General features: G+C 65.8%; 2 protein-coding genes across 11 annotated transcripts in view; one reads left to right on the forward strand and one right to left on the reverse strand.

The window, feature by feature from the left end:
- The window catches only part of STIM1 (stromal interaction molecule 1), a 73290-nt gene extending 68028 nt beyond the window's left edge, over positions 1-5262 (reverse strand). For 3 of the 10 annotated variants that reach the window (XM_064704707.1, XM_064704716.1, XM_064704751.1), the window contains exon 1: positions 4960-5259. In XM_064704707.1, coding sequence (XP_064560777.1) covers positions 4960-5092 — 133 coding nt within the window. In that variant the 5' untranslated portion in view covers positions 5093-5259. Of the gene's footprint in view, positions 1-4959 lie in introns of all 10 variants that reach the window. The other 7 variants (XM_064704667.1, XM_064704686.1, XM_064704697.1 and 4 more) reach the window with 4 other exon arrangements.
- A 2600-nt stretch (positions 5263-7862) lies between these two features.
- On the forward strand, positions 7863-15074 carry RHOG (ras homolog family member G). Its single transcript, XM_064704796.1, has 2 exons — positions 7863-7983; positions 14328-15074. Exon 2 carries the CDS (start codon positions 14357-14359, stop codon positions 14930-14932), a length of 576 nt encoding a protein of 191 aa, XP_064560866.1. The 5' UTR covers positions 7863-7983; positions 14328-14356; the 3' UTR covers positions 14933-15074.
- Positions 15075-16579: the final 1505 nt, after the last annotated feature.

The raw sequence follows: 16579 nt of genomic DNA on the forward strand, positions 1-16579 counted from the left end.
AAGAAATCCCCAAATTCCTGAGGCTGGCAAAGCCCTGCCAGCCCATGCAATGCCAGCTGTGCCCCACGGGCACCTTGTGCCCAGCCCAGAGCACTCAGGGGACACCTGCAGGGATGGGCACTGCAAAGCTCCCTGGGCAGCCCCTAAATACCAGGATGGCCTTTTAGCTGCCCTCCCTCCCCAAATGCAGGCAATCATGAACCACAGCTCCCTGGAGGGCACCTCAGCTCCCCTGGGCTGTCCCCAGACACTCACCCACCCCTCCAGCCCCTGCCCCAAGGAGGAGAGAGCTCCCACGGGGAACTGTGGTGTACCAACACACCCAGGCAGCCCACGGGCCACACACCAGCTGAGCAGGCCACAGAAACACAAAGTGCTTCTCTTCTCACTCCTCTTGGGATGAGGCTCTGCTCCAGGCCCACCAGAGCATCCCAGAGCCTGCAGCTGCAGCACAAGGGATGCCAGGAGGCTCCTTCCTCACACACTGTGTGCTCCATGCCCTCCTGAGAGCAAAGGGTGGAAAGGACTGAGGGATTGCTGCCTTGGACATCCCCGTGGGTGTGTGTATCCCTGGCCAGCCCAAAGCCCGGTTTGGAGCAGGAGCTGCAGCTCCAGCAGTGCCCCAGCAGCTCCCCCCGCACCCTCCTGCAGGAAGGGACCACCCCAGGGGCACAGCAGACATGGAGACAGCTGCTTTCCAAGGCAGCAAATAAATAAATCTAACAAGAAATTAAATTAAGAGCCTCTCTCTGATCCAGCTCAGCATTACTCCAAGTTTCTGGGCCAAGCAGGGAAGGGAATGAGCTGGAGGGAGCCAGGAGCTCCCCAGCAGCCCCAGCGCTGCCCAGCCGGCCCCGCTCCTCCTCCTTCTCCACATGAGGCCCCTTTGCTGCCAAAACACGATTTTTTCCAGCTCTCAGAATGGCAATTCCTCGAGATGAGTTCCATTCCCGAAGGAAGCTGAGGCTGTGCTTCCAGCTGAGCCGGGGAAGAACATGGACTTTTCCCTGGCAGAGCCTCCAGGTATTCTCACAACTGCTTCCTCTCCCTCACCCAACCCAAAGCTGCTGCTCACAGGTGCAACTTCTACTCAGTGAACCCCTTGAAGGAATGAATTTAACAGCAGAATCTCCCTCACAAGGCATTTTACCAAAGCAAGGAGGGCACCGTGGGTCTCTGTGCCCCGTGAACTCCCCCAGGTGTGTGGAAGGACAGAGACCCAGCCTGTCCCACCCTGCAGCATGAGCCATCCCTGAGCTCCCCACGGCTCCACTGAGGCCTCCTCCTGCTCACAGCACAAAATCCCTCCTGCTGGTTTGAAGCCCAAACCCAGCACTTCCCAAGGCAGAGGTTTTGCAGTGAAGGATTCGCTTCCAATGAATCCCTGGGATGGCAAGGACAGACAGGGCTTGGGCACAGCCTCTTCACCCAGGAATTCACATTGTCCCCTCTGGAATCAATGACAGTCACCAGCCTGTGGCTGCAGCCCCCCTTCCTCACCCTGACTTTGTCCCACAAGATGCTCCCAGGGCTCAGGGGCAGCTCCAGGCAAACACAGAACAGCCCTGGGCACAGCCCTCCAGCCTTGGGCACTGACACGATAAGGATGTGGTTTCAACTTGTTCTTTAAAGTGCTGAGATAAGAGCAAAGATGACTCAAGAAGGGCTGTGTGAAGGAATCAGTGAAGCAGGAGAAGGAGCAAGGATGAGAAAGAGGAGCTGCTGTGGAGAGAGGAAAAGCCACCAAACCTGTGCCAGCCCTGCACCAGAGCCCAGCCCTTGCCACCCTCTGAGGCATCACCCAAAAATGCCTCCACCCAACACAGAACTCAGAGCCCACCTCTGAGCTGCTGCAGGAAAGAGGGAAAATCCACACCACGATCCCTGACCTGCCTCAAGGATGCCAGAACAGGGACCCCAGGAGGCCCCAGATCCCTGCGGATGCCAGACCCCAGGAGGGAATTCCCTGCACAATGAAATAAGGCTCGGGGCAATGCAGACTGGCACCACTTCCATATTACTGCAGGGAGGTCTGGGTCCCCCTGGATCTGCAGGAGAAACTGTCACCATTGAGGGAGCCAGGGATGAGCCCCAGCCATCCAAACCCCCATCCTCCACAGCCAGCTTTCCTTGGATCTCCTACAAACACACCTGGGAGAGTTTGTGAACCAGGGATGAGCCCCAGCCATCCAAACCCCCAATCCTCCACAGCCAGCTTTCCTTGGATCTCCTACAAACACACCTGGGAGAGTTTGTGAACCAGGGATGAGCCCCAGCCATCCAAACCCCCAATCCTCCACAGCCAGCTTTCCTTGGATCTCCTACAAACACACCTGGGAGAGTTTGTGAACCAGGGATGAGCCCCAGCCATCCAAACCCCCATCCTCCACAGCCAGCTTTCCTTGGATCTCCTACAAACACACCTGGGAGCGCCCAACTGTGCTGGGATGCACAGAGGGCAAGCAATTAAAATAAAAACAACCCTAAATCCCACACACTGGTTCCAGGTGATGTGATTTAAAGAGGAAGAGCCCGCTGAGCAAGACTAGTATTTTAAATGAGATGAAGTTTAAGACAATTACCCCAAACAATGGGGCACATTTTTGATGGCCCACATGTAAAATACTGACCACAGCCCCGGAGGATGTTCTGATAAGGGCCAGAAAAAGCACCAAAACCTGGCTGATCTGGGCAATAGCCAGAGTACAGCAAATGAGCAGAAAGAGGGGGGAAAATTCCTGGAAGTCCAGTTTGTCCCCGAGGAGCCTGGTTTGCCCCCTTTTAGGGGGTGTGAAAAGGTCCCAGGCCGGGCTGCAGCCTGACAAATTCGGCTAAAAATAACCAGGGCCGGTGCAAACAATGCCGCGGGGCCGTCACACATCCTGTGACAGCGGCAGGAGCGCAGACCGGGCTCGGGCAGGGCCAGGGGCTCCAAACCCCCACACCTCCTTACAGGGCTCCTGTGCTGCCGAGTGGAACCAACCCTCAGCGTGATCCCGGCAGGAAAAGATTACAGATCAGAGATTAAGGCCTCAATTCGCCTCTGAGGGAGTCAAAGCCAGGAGAAAATCTGGTTTTCCCCGGGGTTCAGTCTCCAACTCTTATCTTCCTGCATGGATAAACCCACCCATTTCAAACTCTTGCTTAAAATATCTCCCATCCTATGAATCGGCATCGTTCCTAATCCTCTATAAAACCTGCTGATGCATCCATCCCCTGAGTGTGCAGAGCAACCTCAGCAGCCCAAGCAGTGCTGCAGCTCAGGCTCCTGCTCTCTGCAAGCACTTCCCTGCACCGCCTGAGAAACTTCCCCGGCGCTGACATTTTATCGTTAAAATGCTGCCATCCTAATAAAGAATTAAAAAAAAAAAAAAAAAGAAACCTTTGCACGTTGGAGCAAAGGTGTCAAAGCCGAGCACTTTCACTTTGAAAAAAGGCCAGCACTCACCTCCGCCTCCCACCGAGCAGCCAACACCTTCTGCTTCCAGGGAAAGCAGCGGGAAAAGCGTGTCCTGTGCCGGCTGGGGACATTCCCTGCCGGGAGCCACCACAGCTCAGAGAGCTCCGAACGCAGCGCCCAAGAGACCTCGGGGACCCGCGGCAGCAGAGGGCACGGAGCCGTCCCGGGGCACGGGACACGGAGCGGGGGACACCGACCCCTCCCTGGCCCCATTCCTGCACTTTGGGGCTCCAGCGCAGCCAGGCAGGAGCCCCACGGCGGTTCGGAGCCCAAGCACGGCCCAGCGTGACCCGGAGCGCCGGAGCAGCGGCGGCGGGGGCAGCGCTGCCGCCCGTGCCGGGGCTGCCTCCGCTCGCCAAGAGCACAGCCAGCAGCTGAATCACCCAGGCTGCCACACTTCTGCAGGGCCTCCAAAAATAACCGCGCTGGAAATTCCTTGGAGGCACAAACCTTGCTTCACAAGGACTGCGGAGATCCAGTTTCCTTAGTGCAGCGCACTGGATGCGAACGGACCCGAGGGTTCAGGGGCACGGCCAGCGGGGATGAGAAGCCCTCGTCCCGGGGACAGCGAGTGATAGATCCCATCCTGGGCCGGGATGGAGCCGCCGAGGTGCCCGGGCTCCCACCCCGAGCTGCCCTTGGGTCTGCTGCTCCCCCGCTCCGGGGCCGGCTCCTTGCCCCGCTCCTTGCCGCCGGCAAGCCCCAGGCTCAGAGCCGAGCCCTTCCCAGGGCTCCGCTGCGGCGCCTTCCATCAAACAGCAGCATCCGAACACGGCCCCAGCCCCTTCCCCGCGCCCGCATCCCCCGAGCCGCCCCGGCAAGGCCTGCCCGGGCCGGGCTGCACTCGCGGGTCCCGGCATTGCAGGTGCCCGGAGCCGCCCGGGGCTGGGCTCGGCCGGACTCACAGCTCCGGCTGACCTCGGGCACCGCCACAAGGACACGGAGCCCACGGAGCCGGCTCCGGGGCAATCCCGCAGCGTGCGGGGCTCGGCTCCCGCTGCCCGCCCGGCTCTCGGGGCGGAGGGGATGGGAACGGGGCGAGCAGAGCGCCGGGGCTGCGCTGCCCGTGCTCCTCAGGTGGGACTGCTGCTCCTGCACCGCTGGGCTCCCACAGCGGGAACGGCCCCGAGCAGCCCAGGAGGAACCCCCAGCTCCCGGCACCGCTCTCGTTACCGCGGGGCGAACCAGTAAATAACACTAATTATCCTAAATCCCGCCAACTGCTCCCAGTCGATGCCATTTAACGAAGAAGAGCGCAATACTGTAAATGAGCTGAAATTTCAAACTTTTGACCCAAACAGCCGGAGCCCGCTGCAGGAACACCCCGGGGTTATTTCGGTCCTTGCGGGGTCCCGAAGCGGGGATCACCGCAGCTCTTGCCCGAAAGGCGGAGGAATGGCCCCAAAAGGGAGTGCGGGGGGGGCTGGCACGGCCTTCCCCGGGCAGCGCCCGAGCCCGGCGGGGCGGGCAGGGCACCGCGGGGCCCGGCCGGGACTCACCTGCGATGGCCGAGTCGTCCAGGTGGGAGCCGGGGGCCCGCTCGGCGCGCCCGGGATGCTGCAGGACGAGGAGGAGGAGAAGGAGGAAGAGGCCGCACAGCGCCCGCACGGCCCGGCCCGGCCGCGGCTCCATTTCCGCGTCCCCGCCGCCGTCAGCTGCTCCTCGGCATCGGCACCGGCTGGGGGCCCGCGGGGTGTCCCGGTTATCCCGGCTATCCCGGCACCGCCGTCAGCTGCGGCCGCGCACCGGCTACCGGAACCCTCTGCCCCCCTCGCCCGCAGTGGTCTCTCCCAGGACAGCCTCCCCCCTCGCCTCAGTGGTCTCTCCCGGGACAGCCCCAGTCCCCCCGCCCTCAGTGGTCTCTTCCCGGGGTAACCCCGCCGGCCCCTCTCCGCTCTGCCGGGATAACCCCTCTTCCCGCCACCTCCGGTAGCGCCTCCCCGGCCCGCTCCGTCCCTCCGCCGCCTCCTGTCAGCGGCACCTCCCGGAAAATCTCGCTCTGTCTGTGCCGGGACAGCCCCGCACCCCCCCCGCCCGCCGCCACGGTGGTCTCGTCCGCCCCCCCGCGCGCCGCCCTACGCACCGGGCCCTGGCGCCGCCGCGCGCGCGCTGACAGGAGGCGTGGCCAAGCGCCGCCGGGTCACACCCACCAGGGGGCGGTGCCAACGGGGCGGGCACGTGGCCACGCCCCCTTCTGCCCGCGCGCGCACGGCGCTGGCCCGCAGCGACCTCTGGTGGGCGGAGAGGGGAATGGCGGGACTGGGGGGACAGGGACACAGCGGGACAGGGGACACCGTGCGATGTATGGACACAGTGTGATAGGGGACACACCGGGACATGGGACACACCGCGATAGGGGAGACAGACCATGGGACACCGCGAGACAGGGGACACATCGCGACAGGAGAGACACCGGGACAGGGGACACATCGCCACAGGGTACACAGAGACAGGGGACACAGCGACATGAGACACACCGTGACAGGGCAGACAGCCCATGGGACACACACCGGCAGGGGAGACACCAACATGGGGCACACCGTGACATGGGGACACATCGGGACACAGGGACACACCTAACATGTGACACCCCCCATGTGACACACTGCAACATGTGACACATCACAACATGGGACACACCATGACACGGGACACACCCCGACATGTCACCCACCCCGGCTCTCTGGGCAGTGACACTTTGGGGTCCCAGCACGCGGCTCCTGGTTCGCAGCGGGGCTGAGGAGATTGTGACACCTCCCAGAGCTGTGACACCTCCAGGGCCACCAGCTCTGGGTGGCACTGCTGGAGCGGTGCCACCAGTGTGACCTGAGGCCAACCAGTGTGCCCTGAGGCCAGCGGCTGGGAGGGGACGGGGATCTCACATCTGTCCCACTGGGCCGGGGTGCTCTGAGAGGTGACAGCCCTGTCGCTGTGTGTCCCCTGTCCCCGGAGCACACTCCTCCCAGCCAGGTGCCCACGCCCCCGCTCTGGGCTGGGGGTCCCAGGCCAGCCCCACATGGGGTCCCCCAGCCATGGCGGGTGTCCAGGCTGGGACACAGGGCTGGCTTCTGTCCAGGCTGATGTCCAGTGTCCCTTGGGTTCTGGTCCCCGTGCTGGCACTGGGGAAGATGCTGCCTGTGGGCAGGGTGCCACACCTGCAGACCCCGAGATGAGGATGGGGACAGGCCACTGGGATGGGGACAGGTCACTCTGATGGGGACAGGTTCACTGGGATGGGGACAGGTTCACTCGGATGGGGACAGGCCACTCTGATGGGGACAGGCCACTCTCCCCCAGGAGCTGCCTCCCCTCCATCCTGGGTGTCCCCCACAAGCCCCTCCTGCCCCAGGGACCCCATGGGCTGTGGGCACTGCTGGGGGGACCTGGCCCTTGTGGGGACCCCCAGACTGGGGCACCCGGCCCTTGGGGGGTCCCTCACAGCACCCGGGCTCCTCTGGCTTCGGGGGTGAGGGGGGCATTCCCACAGCAGCCCCGGGACCCTGTGCTGTCACCCCTGTGCTGCCACCCCTGTGCTGTCACCCCTGTGCTGTCACCCCCTCCCCACGCACACCCCGAGGGCAGGGGGTGTCACCATCAGCCCCCACCATCAGCCCCCAGGTGACCCCGGCTGGGGTGGGCTCCCCTCCCTGCTCCTCCCCCGGGCTGGCAGGGGCCGTCCCGGTGTGTCCCTGTCTGTCCCCAGCCCTGTCCCCAGCGCCGGGGTCGGGGTGAGCGGCGGGGGCCGAGGGGGTCTCAGGGATGAGAGGTTGGGTCAGGGATGAGTGCCAGGGGTGGGGGGGCAGGAGCGGGGCTGGGGGGGTGAGAGTTGGGGTCAGGGGTGGGGGCTCAAGGATGGGAGGGTCAAAGATGGGGGCTCAAGGATGGGGACTCAAGGATGGGGGGCAAGGGTGGGGGGCTCAAGGATGAGAGGCTCGGGGGCTCGGGGCTCAGGGGATGGGGGCTCTGGGGGCGCAGGCAGCCGGCGAGGGAGGAGGGTCCCTGCCCCACCCGGCCCGGGGCTGCTGCTTGGGGCGGTGTCGGGGGTCGTTCCCCGGGTGCTGCCTCAAAGCCCCCAGCCCCATGCGGTGCCCGCAGCCCGGGGCGATGCTGGGGGGTCCCCGCTCGGGGCGGTGCCGGGGGTCGTGCCCGGCGCTGCCCCAGCCCCATGCGGTGCCCGCAGTCCCATGCGGTGCCGCAGCCCGGGGCGGTGTCGGGGATCGTGCCCCAGGTGCTGCCCCAAAGCCCCCAGCCCCGTGCGGTGCCCGCAGCCCGGGGCGATGCCGGGGGCGCGGGGGCTGCGCTGCCCCGGCCCGGCCCGAGGAAGGAAGCGGCGGGCGCGGGGGGCCGGGCGCGGCGGGGGAAGTTTCTCCGCGGGACCGCCCGGGGCGGCGGAGGAGGCGGCCGCAGACTTCCTCCTCCTCCTCCTCCTCCTCGTCCCCGTCCCCGTCCTGCTCCTCGTCCTGCTCCCCGTCCTGCCGCCGCTGCCGCCCGGCCCGGCGCCCGCCGCCGCGCCATGCCCCGGGGTGAGTGCGGGGCCGGAGCCCCGGGCTTTGGGGCGGGGGTCCCGCGGCCGGGGGGCCCCGCCGGGCTCGGGCAGGGGGCGGGAGGAGCCGGCGGTCGGGGCCAGGGCGGGGGCGGCGGGACCCGCCCGGAGCGGGACCACGGGGGATAACGGGACTGCCGGCATAACGGAGCTGCCGGGGAGAGCGGGCTGGGATAGCGGAGCTGCGGGGACCAGGGGAGCGCCGGGGATAACGGAACCGCCGGGGAGAGCGGAACCGTCGGGGATAGCGGGGCCCGGGGAAAACGGGACAGCCGGGGATAATGGGAGACCCCAGAAGGAGCGGAGCTTTGGGCGGGAGCGGCTCCGGCAGCAGCCGGGACAGAGCGGGGACAGAAACGGGCCCGGCCCGACCCCCTCGGCGGGACCCCCGGCCCCGCTCCCGCCGGAGCTGCAGCCGCGCCCCCGCCCCGCTCCCGCTGCCGGCCCGGCGCTGCAGGGGCTGCGCGACACCGGGGGGCGCTGCACGGCCCGCGGGCCCCCGGCCCCGTCCTGACACACCGACCCCCGCGCTGACCCTCCTGCACTGACCCCGCTGCACTGACCCCCCTGCACTGACCCACCGACCCCCCTGCACTGACCCACCGACCCCTCTGCACTGACCCCGCTGCACTGACTCCCCCTGCACCGACTCCCCTGCACCGACCCCCCTGCACTGACCCCCCCAACCCCCGTGCAATGACCACCCTGACCAGCGCTGCACTGACCTCACTGACCTCCCCCCGGCACTGCTGCCCTGCGCTGACCCCCTGATCCCCCTGACCTGACCCCCCCCACATGGACCCCCGAGCCCCCCACGGTGACCCCAGTGATGCCTCCAGCCCTGTTCCACGGCACTGCCCCCTCCCCGGCCCCCTGTGTCCCCGCTGCCACACGTGTGCAGCAGCCAGGGCGTGCCGGGGGCTCCTGCCGTGGGTGCTCATCACGGGGTCTCCCCGGGCTCACTCAGCCTGGGGACACCCGCGGGTCCCCTGCAGCCTGCGGGGGGCTGGGGGCTGCTGGGCTTCCCCCGCTTGGCTCGGGGGAAGGAGAAGCCACTGAGGTACTGAGGTACCATTTGTGGCCTATGGGGACAGGCTGTGGTGGCAGCGTGGTGGGAGGGGGCCGGCCCAGGCTCCAGGAGTGTCTGTGGGCAGTTGTGGAGGTGCTGGGCTGTGCTGGCCACGGTGCAGGTGTGGGCTGTGCCCTCGTGCGTGGAAGTGGGTTGGGATTGGCCATGGCCCAGAGAGGTGTTGGAGCAGCACAGTGCTGCCACCCAGCTCTGGGACCTGCTGGAGGAAATGGGGCCTGGCCTGGCCTGGCTCCTGCCCATCCAATTCCATCCATCCCATCCATTCACCATCCCATCCATCATCATCCAATCATCACCATCCTCTCCATCCATCATCCATCCATCCATCCACATCCATCATCATCTCCATCATCATCATCATCCATCCATCCATCCCCCATCATCTCCATCATCCATCCATATCATCCATCATCCATCATCCATCCATCATCATCATCATCCATCCATCATCCATCTCATCCATCCACCTCATATCCATCCATCATCCATCCTCATCCATCCATCATCATCCATCCATCATCCAATCCATCATCCATCCATCCATCCATCCATCCATCCATCCATCCATCCATCCATCCATCATCCATCCACCATCCATCATCCATCCATCATCCATCCATCCATCCATCCATCCATCCATCCATCATCCATCCATCCATCATCCATCCATCCATCCATCCATCCATCCATCATCCATCCATCATCCATCCATCCATCCATCCATCATCCATCATCCATCCATCATCCATCCATCCATCCATCCATCCATCCATCCATCCATCATCCATCATCCATCATCCATCCATCCATCCATCCATCCATCCATCCATCCATCATCCATCCATCCATCATCATCATCCATCCATCCCATCCATCCATATCCATCCATCCATCCATCCATCATCCATCCATCCATCCACCATCCATCCATCATCCATCCATCCATCCATCATCCATCCATCCATCATCCATCCATCATCCATCCATCCATTATCCATCCATCCATCATCCATCCATCCATCCATCCATCCATCCATCCATCATCCATCCATCATCCATCCATCATCCATCCATCCATCCATCCATCCATCCATCCATCCATCCATCCATCCATCCATCCCCTGGAGGGTCTGGCTCTGGCTGCAGCTCCTGGGGCCGGGGCCAAGGGCCGGGAGTGGCCATGGCCGTGGTGAGAAGTGGAGCAGGACCCGTCCTGGGAGGGAAATAAAATGAGGAAATTAGTCACGACAGCTGGAAAATGAGGGAAATCAAAACCGTTCGAGTCAGCACGGGAGCTATTTTAGTTATTTTAGCTGCTACGACAGAGCCTGGGGCAGAGCTGGGGGGCCCCTGGGGGGTCCCTGCATCCCCACCATGGCCATGGACCCCCGTGGGGTCTCTGCTCGCGGTTCAGAGATTTTAGCAGGTTTATTTTAGAGATTTTGCAGTTTTATTAATTTCCTCTTTTTGCTGCTGAGCAGGCTGCAGGGCCGAGGGGGGGACAATGCTGTGCCTGCCCCCCCAGAGCAGGAGCGACCCCAGTGCCAGGGGCTGGTGACCCCCAGCCCTGGGCACTCCCTGGGCACGTCCCTGGGGCCGGGATGGACCCGGGGCAGGGCAGGGTGCCCGGGGCAGGGCACGGCGGGCTGTGATGGACCCGGGGCAGGGCACGGCGGCACGGGGTGTGCCGCTGCTGTGGGGCGGGGAAGGGGTGCCTGGGGCGGGCAGGGTGGGTTCGGGGCGGTTTGGGGACCGTGGGACACGGAGCTCACGGGGGCGGCTGCTCCACTTCCCCGGCGGAAACCCCCGGGGGCTGCCCCGGCCGGGAGCGCTGGCAGAGGGTTTTGCTTCCCTTTTCTGCTGAAGAGATGAGTCGCTTTTCCCGTGCCAGGGGGTGGCGATGGGAGGGGGGACCGCTCTGTGTCACCCACAGCCCCCCTTGCCGCCTCCCCGGCCCCCCATAGGCCCCCGAGCGAGGAGCGGGGCTGGGGGCTCGGGGTGCCTCAGCCCCACGAGGCTGCTTTGGCCCCGGCATCCCGGGGCACAGAAGGGGTTAAATGTGCTGCGGGCCGCGGATCTCCCGGGGAACAGAGCTGCCCTTGTGGCGGCAGCGGCAGCGGAGCTGGCAGCAGCCTGGGGGCACAGCAGGGCCGAGGCACCCGCCCAGTGTCACCGGGACACCCACCCAGTGTCACCCGGACACCCTCCCAGTGTCACCGGGACACCCTCCCAGTGTCACCCAGACACCCACCCAGTGTCACCCAGACACCCGCCCAGTGTCACCGGGACACCCTCCCAGTGTCACCCAGACACCCACCCAGTGTCACCGGGACACCCACCCAGTGTCACCCAGACACCCACCCAGTGTCACCAGGACACCCACCCAGTGTCACCAGGACACCCACCCAGTGTCACCCGGACACCCTCCCAGTGTCACCAGGACACCCGCCCAGTGTCACCAGGACACCCTCCCAGTGTCACCAGGACACCCACCCAGTGTCACCCGCTCACCCTCCCAGTGTCACCGGGACACCCTCCCAGTGTCACCAGGACACCCGCCCAGTGTCACCGGGACGCCCTCCCCGTGTCCCCAGAGCGGCCTAGCCCGGCCCCGGGCCAGCGGGGCCCTCGGGAGCCCCAGTGTGGCTGCGGGGACACGGTGACTCCTGCCCCTCCCTGGCACCTCCAGGATGGCACCGGGCAGCCCTGGGCCTGTCCTGGAATGGGGTTCCTTTGGCAGGGCTCCTGCCCACCCTGCTGTCCTGTGCTGGGGGACACAGGGGCTCAGGGGCAGGGCACTGTCCCTCCTCATCCTCCCTGGGAAGATGAGTGTGAGTCGGGGGCTTGGCTGGGGCTGGGGGGCTGCTTGGGACTGAGATGTGCTGGCTGTGGCTGCAAACCTTGGCTGTGACAGAGCCAGAGCCCCCTGGCACCCACATCCCCCCTTGGCACCCAGACAGACCTGGGGCTGCTGTGGGGGCTCTGCCCTGCACAAAGCCCACCCCTCAGTGAGCATTTGCCCTGTGAGTGTGGGCCATGCCTGCGGGTCCCCTCGTTGTGCCACAGGCTCCTTGTACCTGGTGCTGGCAGGAGCCAGAACGCTCCTGTGTGAGCCCGTGGGCGCTGCCTGCCCCTCCATGGGCACCGTGGTGTGTGCCCACCTTTGCTGTGTGCTGGTGACAAACCTGGGGACACTGGGGCTCCACAGCCCCGGGGTGCTGGGTGATGGAGAAGTGACCCCTGGCCTTCAGCCCCTCCTTCTCCTCCTCTTCCTCCTCCTTTCCCTCCTCTTCACCATTTCCCATGAAGTGGTGATGCCCTTCATGGGCACAGGTGTTTCCTCTGCTGGGATGGGAATGGGATGGCATGGGATGGGGATGGGGGTGAGGATGGGCATGGGGATGGGATGGGGTGGGGATGGGCATGGGGATGGTTCCTGCCCGGTGCAGCTCATCCCGAGGTGCCCACAGTCAGTTTGGGCTCAGCATCAGCAGCGTGTGCCGTGTCCCACTGTGGGACGGGCACAGGGCCAGGCTGGTGCTCAGGGCTGCTCTGGCTCCAGACTGAGTCAGACAGACCAAATGGGGTGACAGGGACAGCTGTGTCCCACCCCAGGGGCTGCCCTGGGAGCCCTGGGCCAGGGGATGGGGTGGCTGCAGGACAGAAGGGGCACAGGGACGTGGGTGGCTGTCACAGCCCCTGGGGAAGGTGCGTGTCCCTGAGGGTGGCCCTGTGCAGCCACCTCAGTCTCCACAGTCCTGATCCCGGTCCCATGACCCTGTTCCTCCCACTGCCCTGCTCCTTCTCCCTCTGCTCCTGCTGCCACTGCTCTGATCCACTTCCTTCCCCCACCGTCCTGCTCCTGCTCCAGTTCCTCCTCCCACTGTCCTGTCTCCTTGAGCCCGATCCCATGGTTTTGATTCTGGTCCCGTTCCCATCCCTGTCCCTCTGCTGCCGCCCCTCTGTCCCCTCTCCCACCTCGTGCCCCCCAGCCCAGCAGTGCCCGTGCCTGCCCCGGGCTGAGCAAAGCGCTGTGAGGAAACCTCCGGGCCGCGTTCGCTCCCGAGCTGGAGGCCAAAGGCCGGGGCTGTGTTTGCGGCCCCCGGGGACCCTGCAGGGCTTCCTGCGGGGGTGGGGATGGGGATGGGGACGGGGGCCGCCTGTGCGGGCCCCGCTGCTCCCCGCTCGCACGGCGGGGATGCAGGGGTGCCTGCCCGGGGGAAACTGAGGCACAGCGCTGCCCTGGCACCCCCGTGCCTGTGCCGGGGGTCGGGCACAGCCGGGCAGGGCGGGGGTCACGGCACAGCCGCAGGAAGCCGCGTGTCAGCGCGGGAAGAGGAAGAGCGACTTCCCCATGCGAGGGGGCAGGGACGGGCCGGGGGCTCGGGGCCTTCCCCTGCCCAGCGCTGCGGGCTCAGCGGGACCCCAGCCCAGGGCTCCGGGACACTGCGGCTTCTCCGCTCCCTGCCCCTGGCACACGGGCGGGGCTCCCTCCCATCCTCCCGCGGCCATGCCGTGGGTGGGCACCGTGCCCACGGCCGCATCCCGGCGGGAAAGGGCTGCGGGCCCAGGGTGGGCACGGCCCCAGCCCAGCACCGTGGGGCGCCCCCGCCCCGGCCGGGCAGGGCTGGGCAGCGCCGGGCTCCGGCCGGCCCGCAGCAGGAAGGGGAGCAGGATGCAGCCCTTAATGGGAATCGCAGAGGGAGCCTGAGGAAGGAAAACGCGCGCCGGGCTTGGGGATAAACACAGCTGCAGGAGCGGACGCTGGCTCCGGGGCCACGCCAGCACCGCGCCGGCCCTGCTTGGGGTGGGCAGGACAAACGGTGACAGCCCACGGGCTGCCACAGCCCCGGTGTGGCCCTGCTGCCTGCCCTACTGCCCTCCGTCCCATCCCGGGCTGGGGGCACAGCACGGGATGGCACAGCACAGCATGGCACAGCACAGCATGGCACAACATGGGATGGCACAGGGTGCTGTCTCAGCCTGGCTGCCATGGATGTGGTCCCCATGCACTGGCCACGGTGGCACTCGTGTGTCCCTGGGTCATGGTGGGCAGATCCCCATTGCGGGTCTCTGTCAGGGGTTTTGCCTGCCTGGGACGCTCATCTGGGTTGGATGGTGAACCAAGGGCATGTGATCCTTGTGCAGCCCCCATCCTCGGGGTGTCAGAGCAGGGGGACCACGCTGACCCAGCCCTGGCGCGTCCCCTCCCTGAGCCTGCTCTCTCCCCACAGGCTGCTGAGGGGACACCAGGAGCGCCGGCATGCAGAGCATCAAGTGCGTGGTGGTGGGTGACGGGGCGGTGGGCAAGACCTGCCTGCTCATCTGCTACACCACCAACGCCTTCCCCAAGGAGTACATCCCCACCGTGTTCGACAACTACAGCGCCCAGAACACGGTGGACGGCAGGACTATAAACTTAAACCTGTGGGACACGGCCGGCCAGGAGGAGTACGACCGCCTGCGGACGCTTTCCTACCCCCAGACCAACGTCTTCATCATCTGCTTCTCCATCGCCAGCCCGCCCTCCTACGAGAACGTCAAGCACAAGTGGTACCCCGAGGTGTGCCACCACTGCCCCAGCGTGCCCATCCTCCTCGTGGGCACCAAGAAGGATCTGAGGAACAACCCCGAGACCATGAAGCGGCTCAAGGAGCAGAACCAGGCGCCCATCACCACCCAGCAGGGCATCAGCCTCTCCAAGCAGATCCGCGCCGTCAAGTACCTGGAGTGCTCGGCGCTCAACCAGGAGGGCATCAAGGATGTGTTCACCGAGGCCGTGCGGGCCGTGCTCAACCCCGCCCCGGCCAAGCCCAAGCGGCCCTGCGTGCTCTTGTGATGGGGCTGCCGAGGGACGATGCTGCCCTGCCCCGTGCCCCGTGCCCCCCACAGCCCCTGCCCCCAGCACCGCCGTGCCTCCCCAGCCTCGGTGGGAGCCCAGCCTCCAGCTTTAATAATACAGACCTTGTTTGCACTAACTGGCCGCCGCCCCGGGGCACCGGCTCCCCGCCCCGCCTTTGGTGCCGCCTCTCCGGTCCTGGCACAGCAACGCTTCCTGAGAAGGGGATGCCCGGGGTGGGCACCCCCACTGCAGCCCCGAGCACCCCACGGGGACCTGCCACCCCCACCCTCTACACCAGCTGGGGCACAGGGGTCCCCAGCCCCTCTGTGCCAGCGCTGGCACTCGCCCAGCCCGGAGCATCTCGCTGGCACTGCCCCGGGATCCCCTGGGGGTGTTTGGGGTGAGCCCCACAGCAGGGAGCTCCAGCCCTGCTGAGAGCAGAGCCAGCGTGGCCAGAGCAGAGAGCTCCTGCCCTGGCTGGTGCTGGAGCTCCACGGGGCAGCAGCACTCACCTGTAACCAGCTGCCCCCAGAGTTGCTTCTCCTGAAATAAAATCCTGCCCAGGCGCCCGTGTCCTGTGCTGTCCCACACGCACCCTCCTTTCCTGGGCATGGGGACACTCCCTGGAGGGACATGGGTGTCACTGGCCCGAGCCGGGCTGGGACCCTCACTGTGCCAGGGCCAAGCTGAGGGTGCTCATGGTGCCTGCCAGGGCTCTCCTTGCCGGAGGAAGCTTGGCATGTCCCTGCCGTGGCCAGTCCTGACCCCACCATCTCTGTGCCCAGCTGAGCTCCCACCCGGGGGCTTGGGGGCATTGTAAGGGACAGCGATGGGGACAGTGCAGGAGGTGGCCACGGGGCCATTGAACTGTGTGGGAATGGGCACATTGCAGGAATTGGCACATGAGTGTGGTTCCCCCCGGGCAGCCCCCAGCCACCGCAGCCCCAGTACTGCCTCTGGCATGGCAGGTGGAGGGCAGAGCCCTGTGCTCCCGTGCCCAGGGGTGTCTGTGGTGTTCCCGTGTCCTGTGGCTGCCCATGGCAGCAGAGCCCTGTGCTCCCGTGCCCAGGGGTGTCTGTGGTGTTCCCGTGTCCTGTGGCTGCCCATGGCAGCAGAGCCCTGTGCTCCTGTGCCCAGGGGTGTCTGTGGTGTTCCCATCTCCTGTGGCTGCCCATGGCAGCAGAGCCCTGTGCTCCCGTGCCCAAGGTGTCTGTGGTGTGCCCGTGTCCTGTGGCTGCCCATGGCAGCAGAGCCCTGTGCTCCCGTGCCCAGGGGTGTCTGTGGTGTTCCCATCTCCTGTGGCTGCCCATGGCAGCAGAGCCCTGTGCTCCTGTGCCCAGGGGTGTCTGTGGTGTTCCCATCTGTGGCTGCCCATGGCAGCAGAGCCCTGTGCTCCTGTGCCCAGGGGTGTCTGTGGTGTTCCCATCTCCTGTGGCTGCCCATGGCAGCAGAGCCCTGTGCTCCTGTGCCCAGGGGTGTCTGTGGTGTTCCTGTGTCCTGTGGCTGCCCATGGCAGCAGTGAGGGAGCAGTGAGGGAGCAGTGGCATCCCCGGCCGCCCTCGCCACCCCCTCGCCGCCCCCCCGGCACGTGCTGGCGGGCGGCCATGTCCGGACACGGGCCCCTTGTCCGGCCCCGGGGCTTCC

This window comes from Zonotrichia leucophrys, chromosome 1 (assembly GCF_028769735.1).
Source record: "Zonotrichia leucophrys gambelii isolate GWCS_2022_RI chromosome 1, RI_Zleu_2.0, whole genome shotgun sequence".
Taxonomy (NCBI): Eukaryota; Metazoa; Chordata; class Aves; order Passeriformes; family Passerellidae; genus Zonotrichia; species Zonotrichia leucophrys.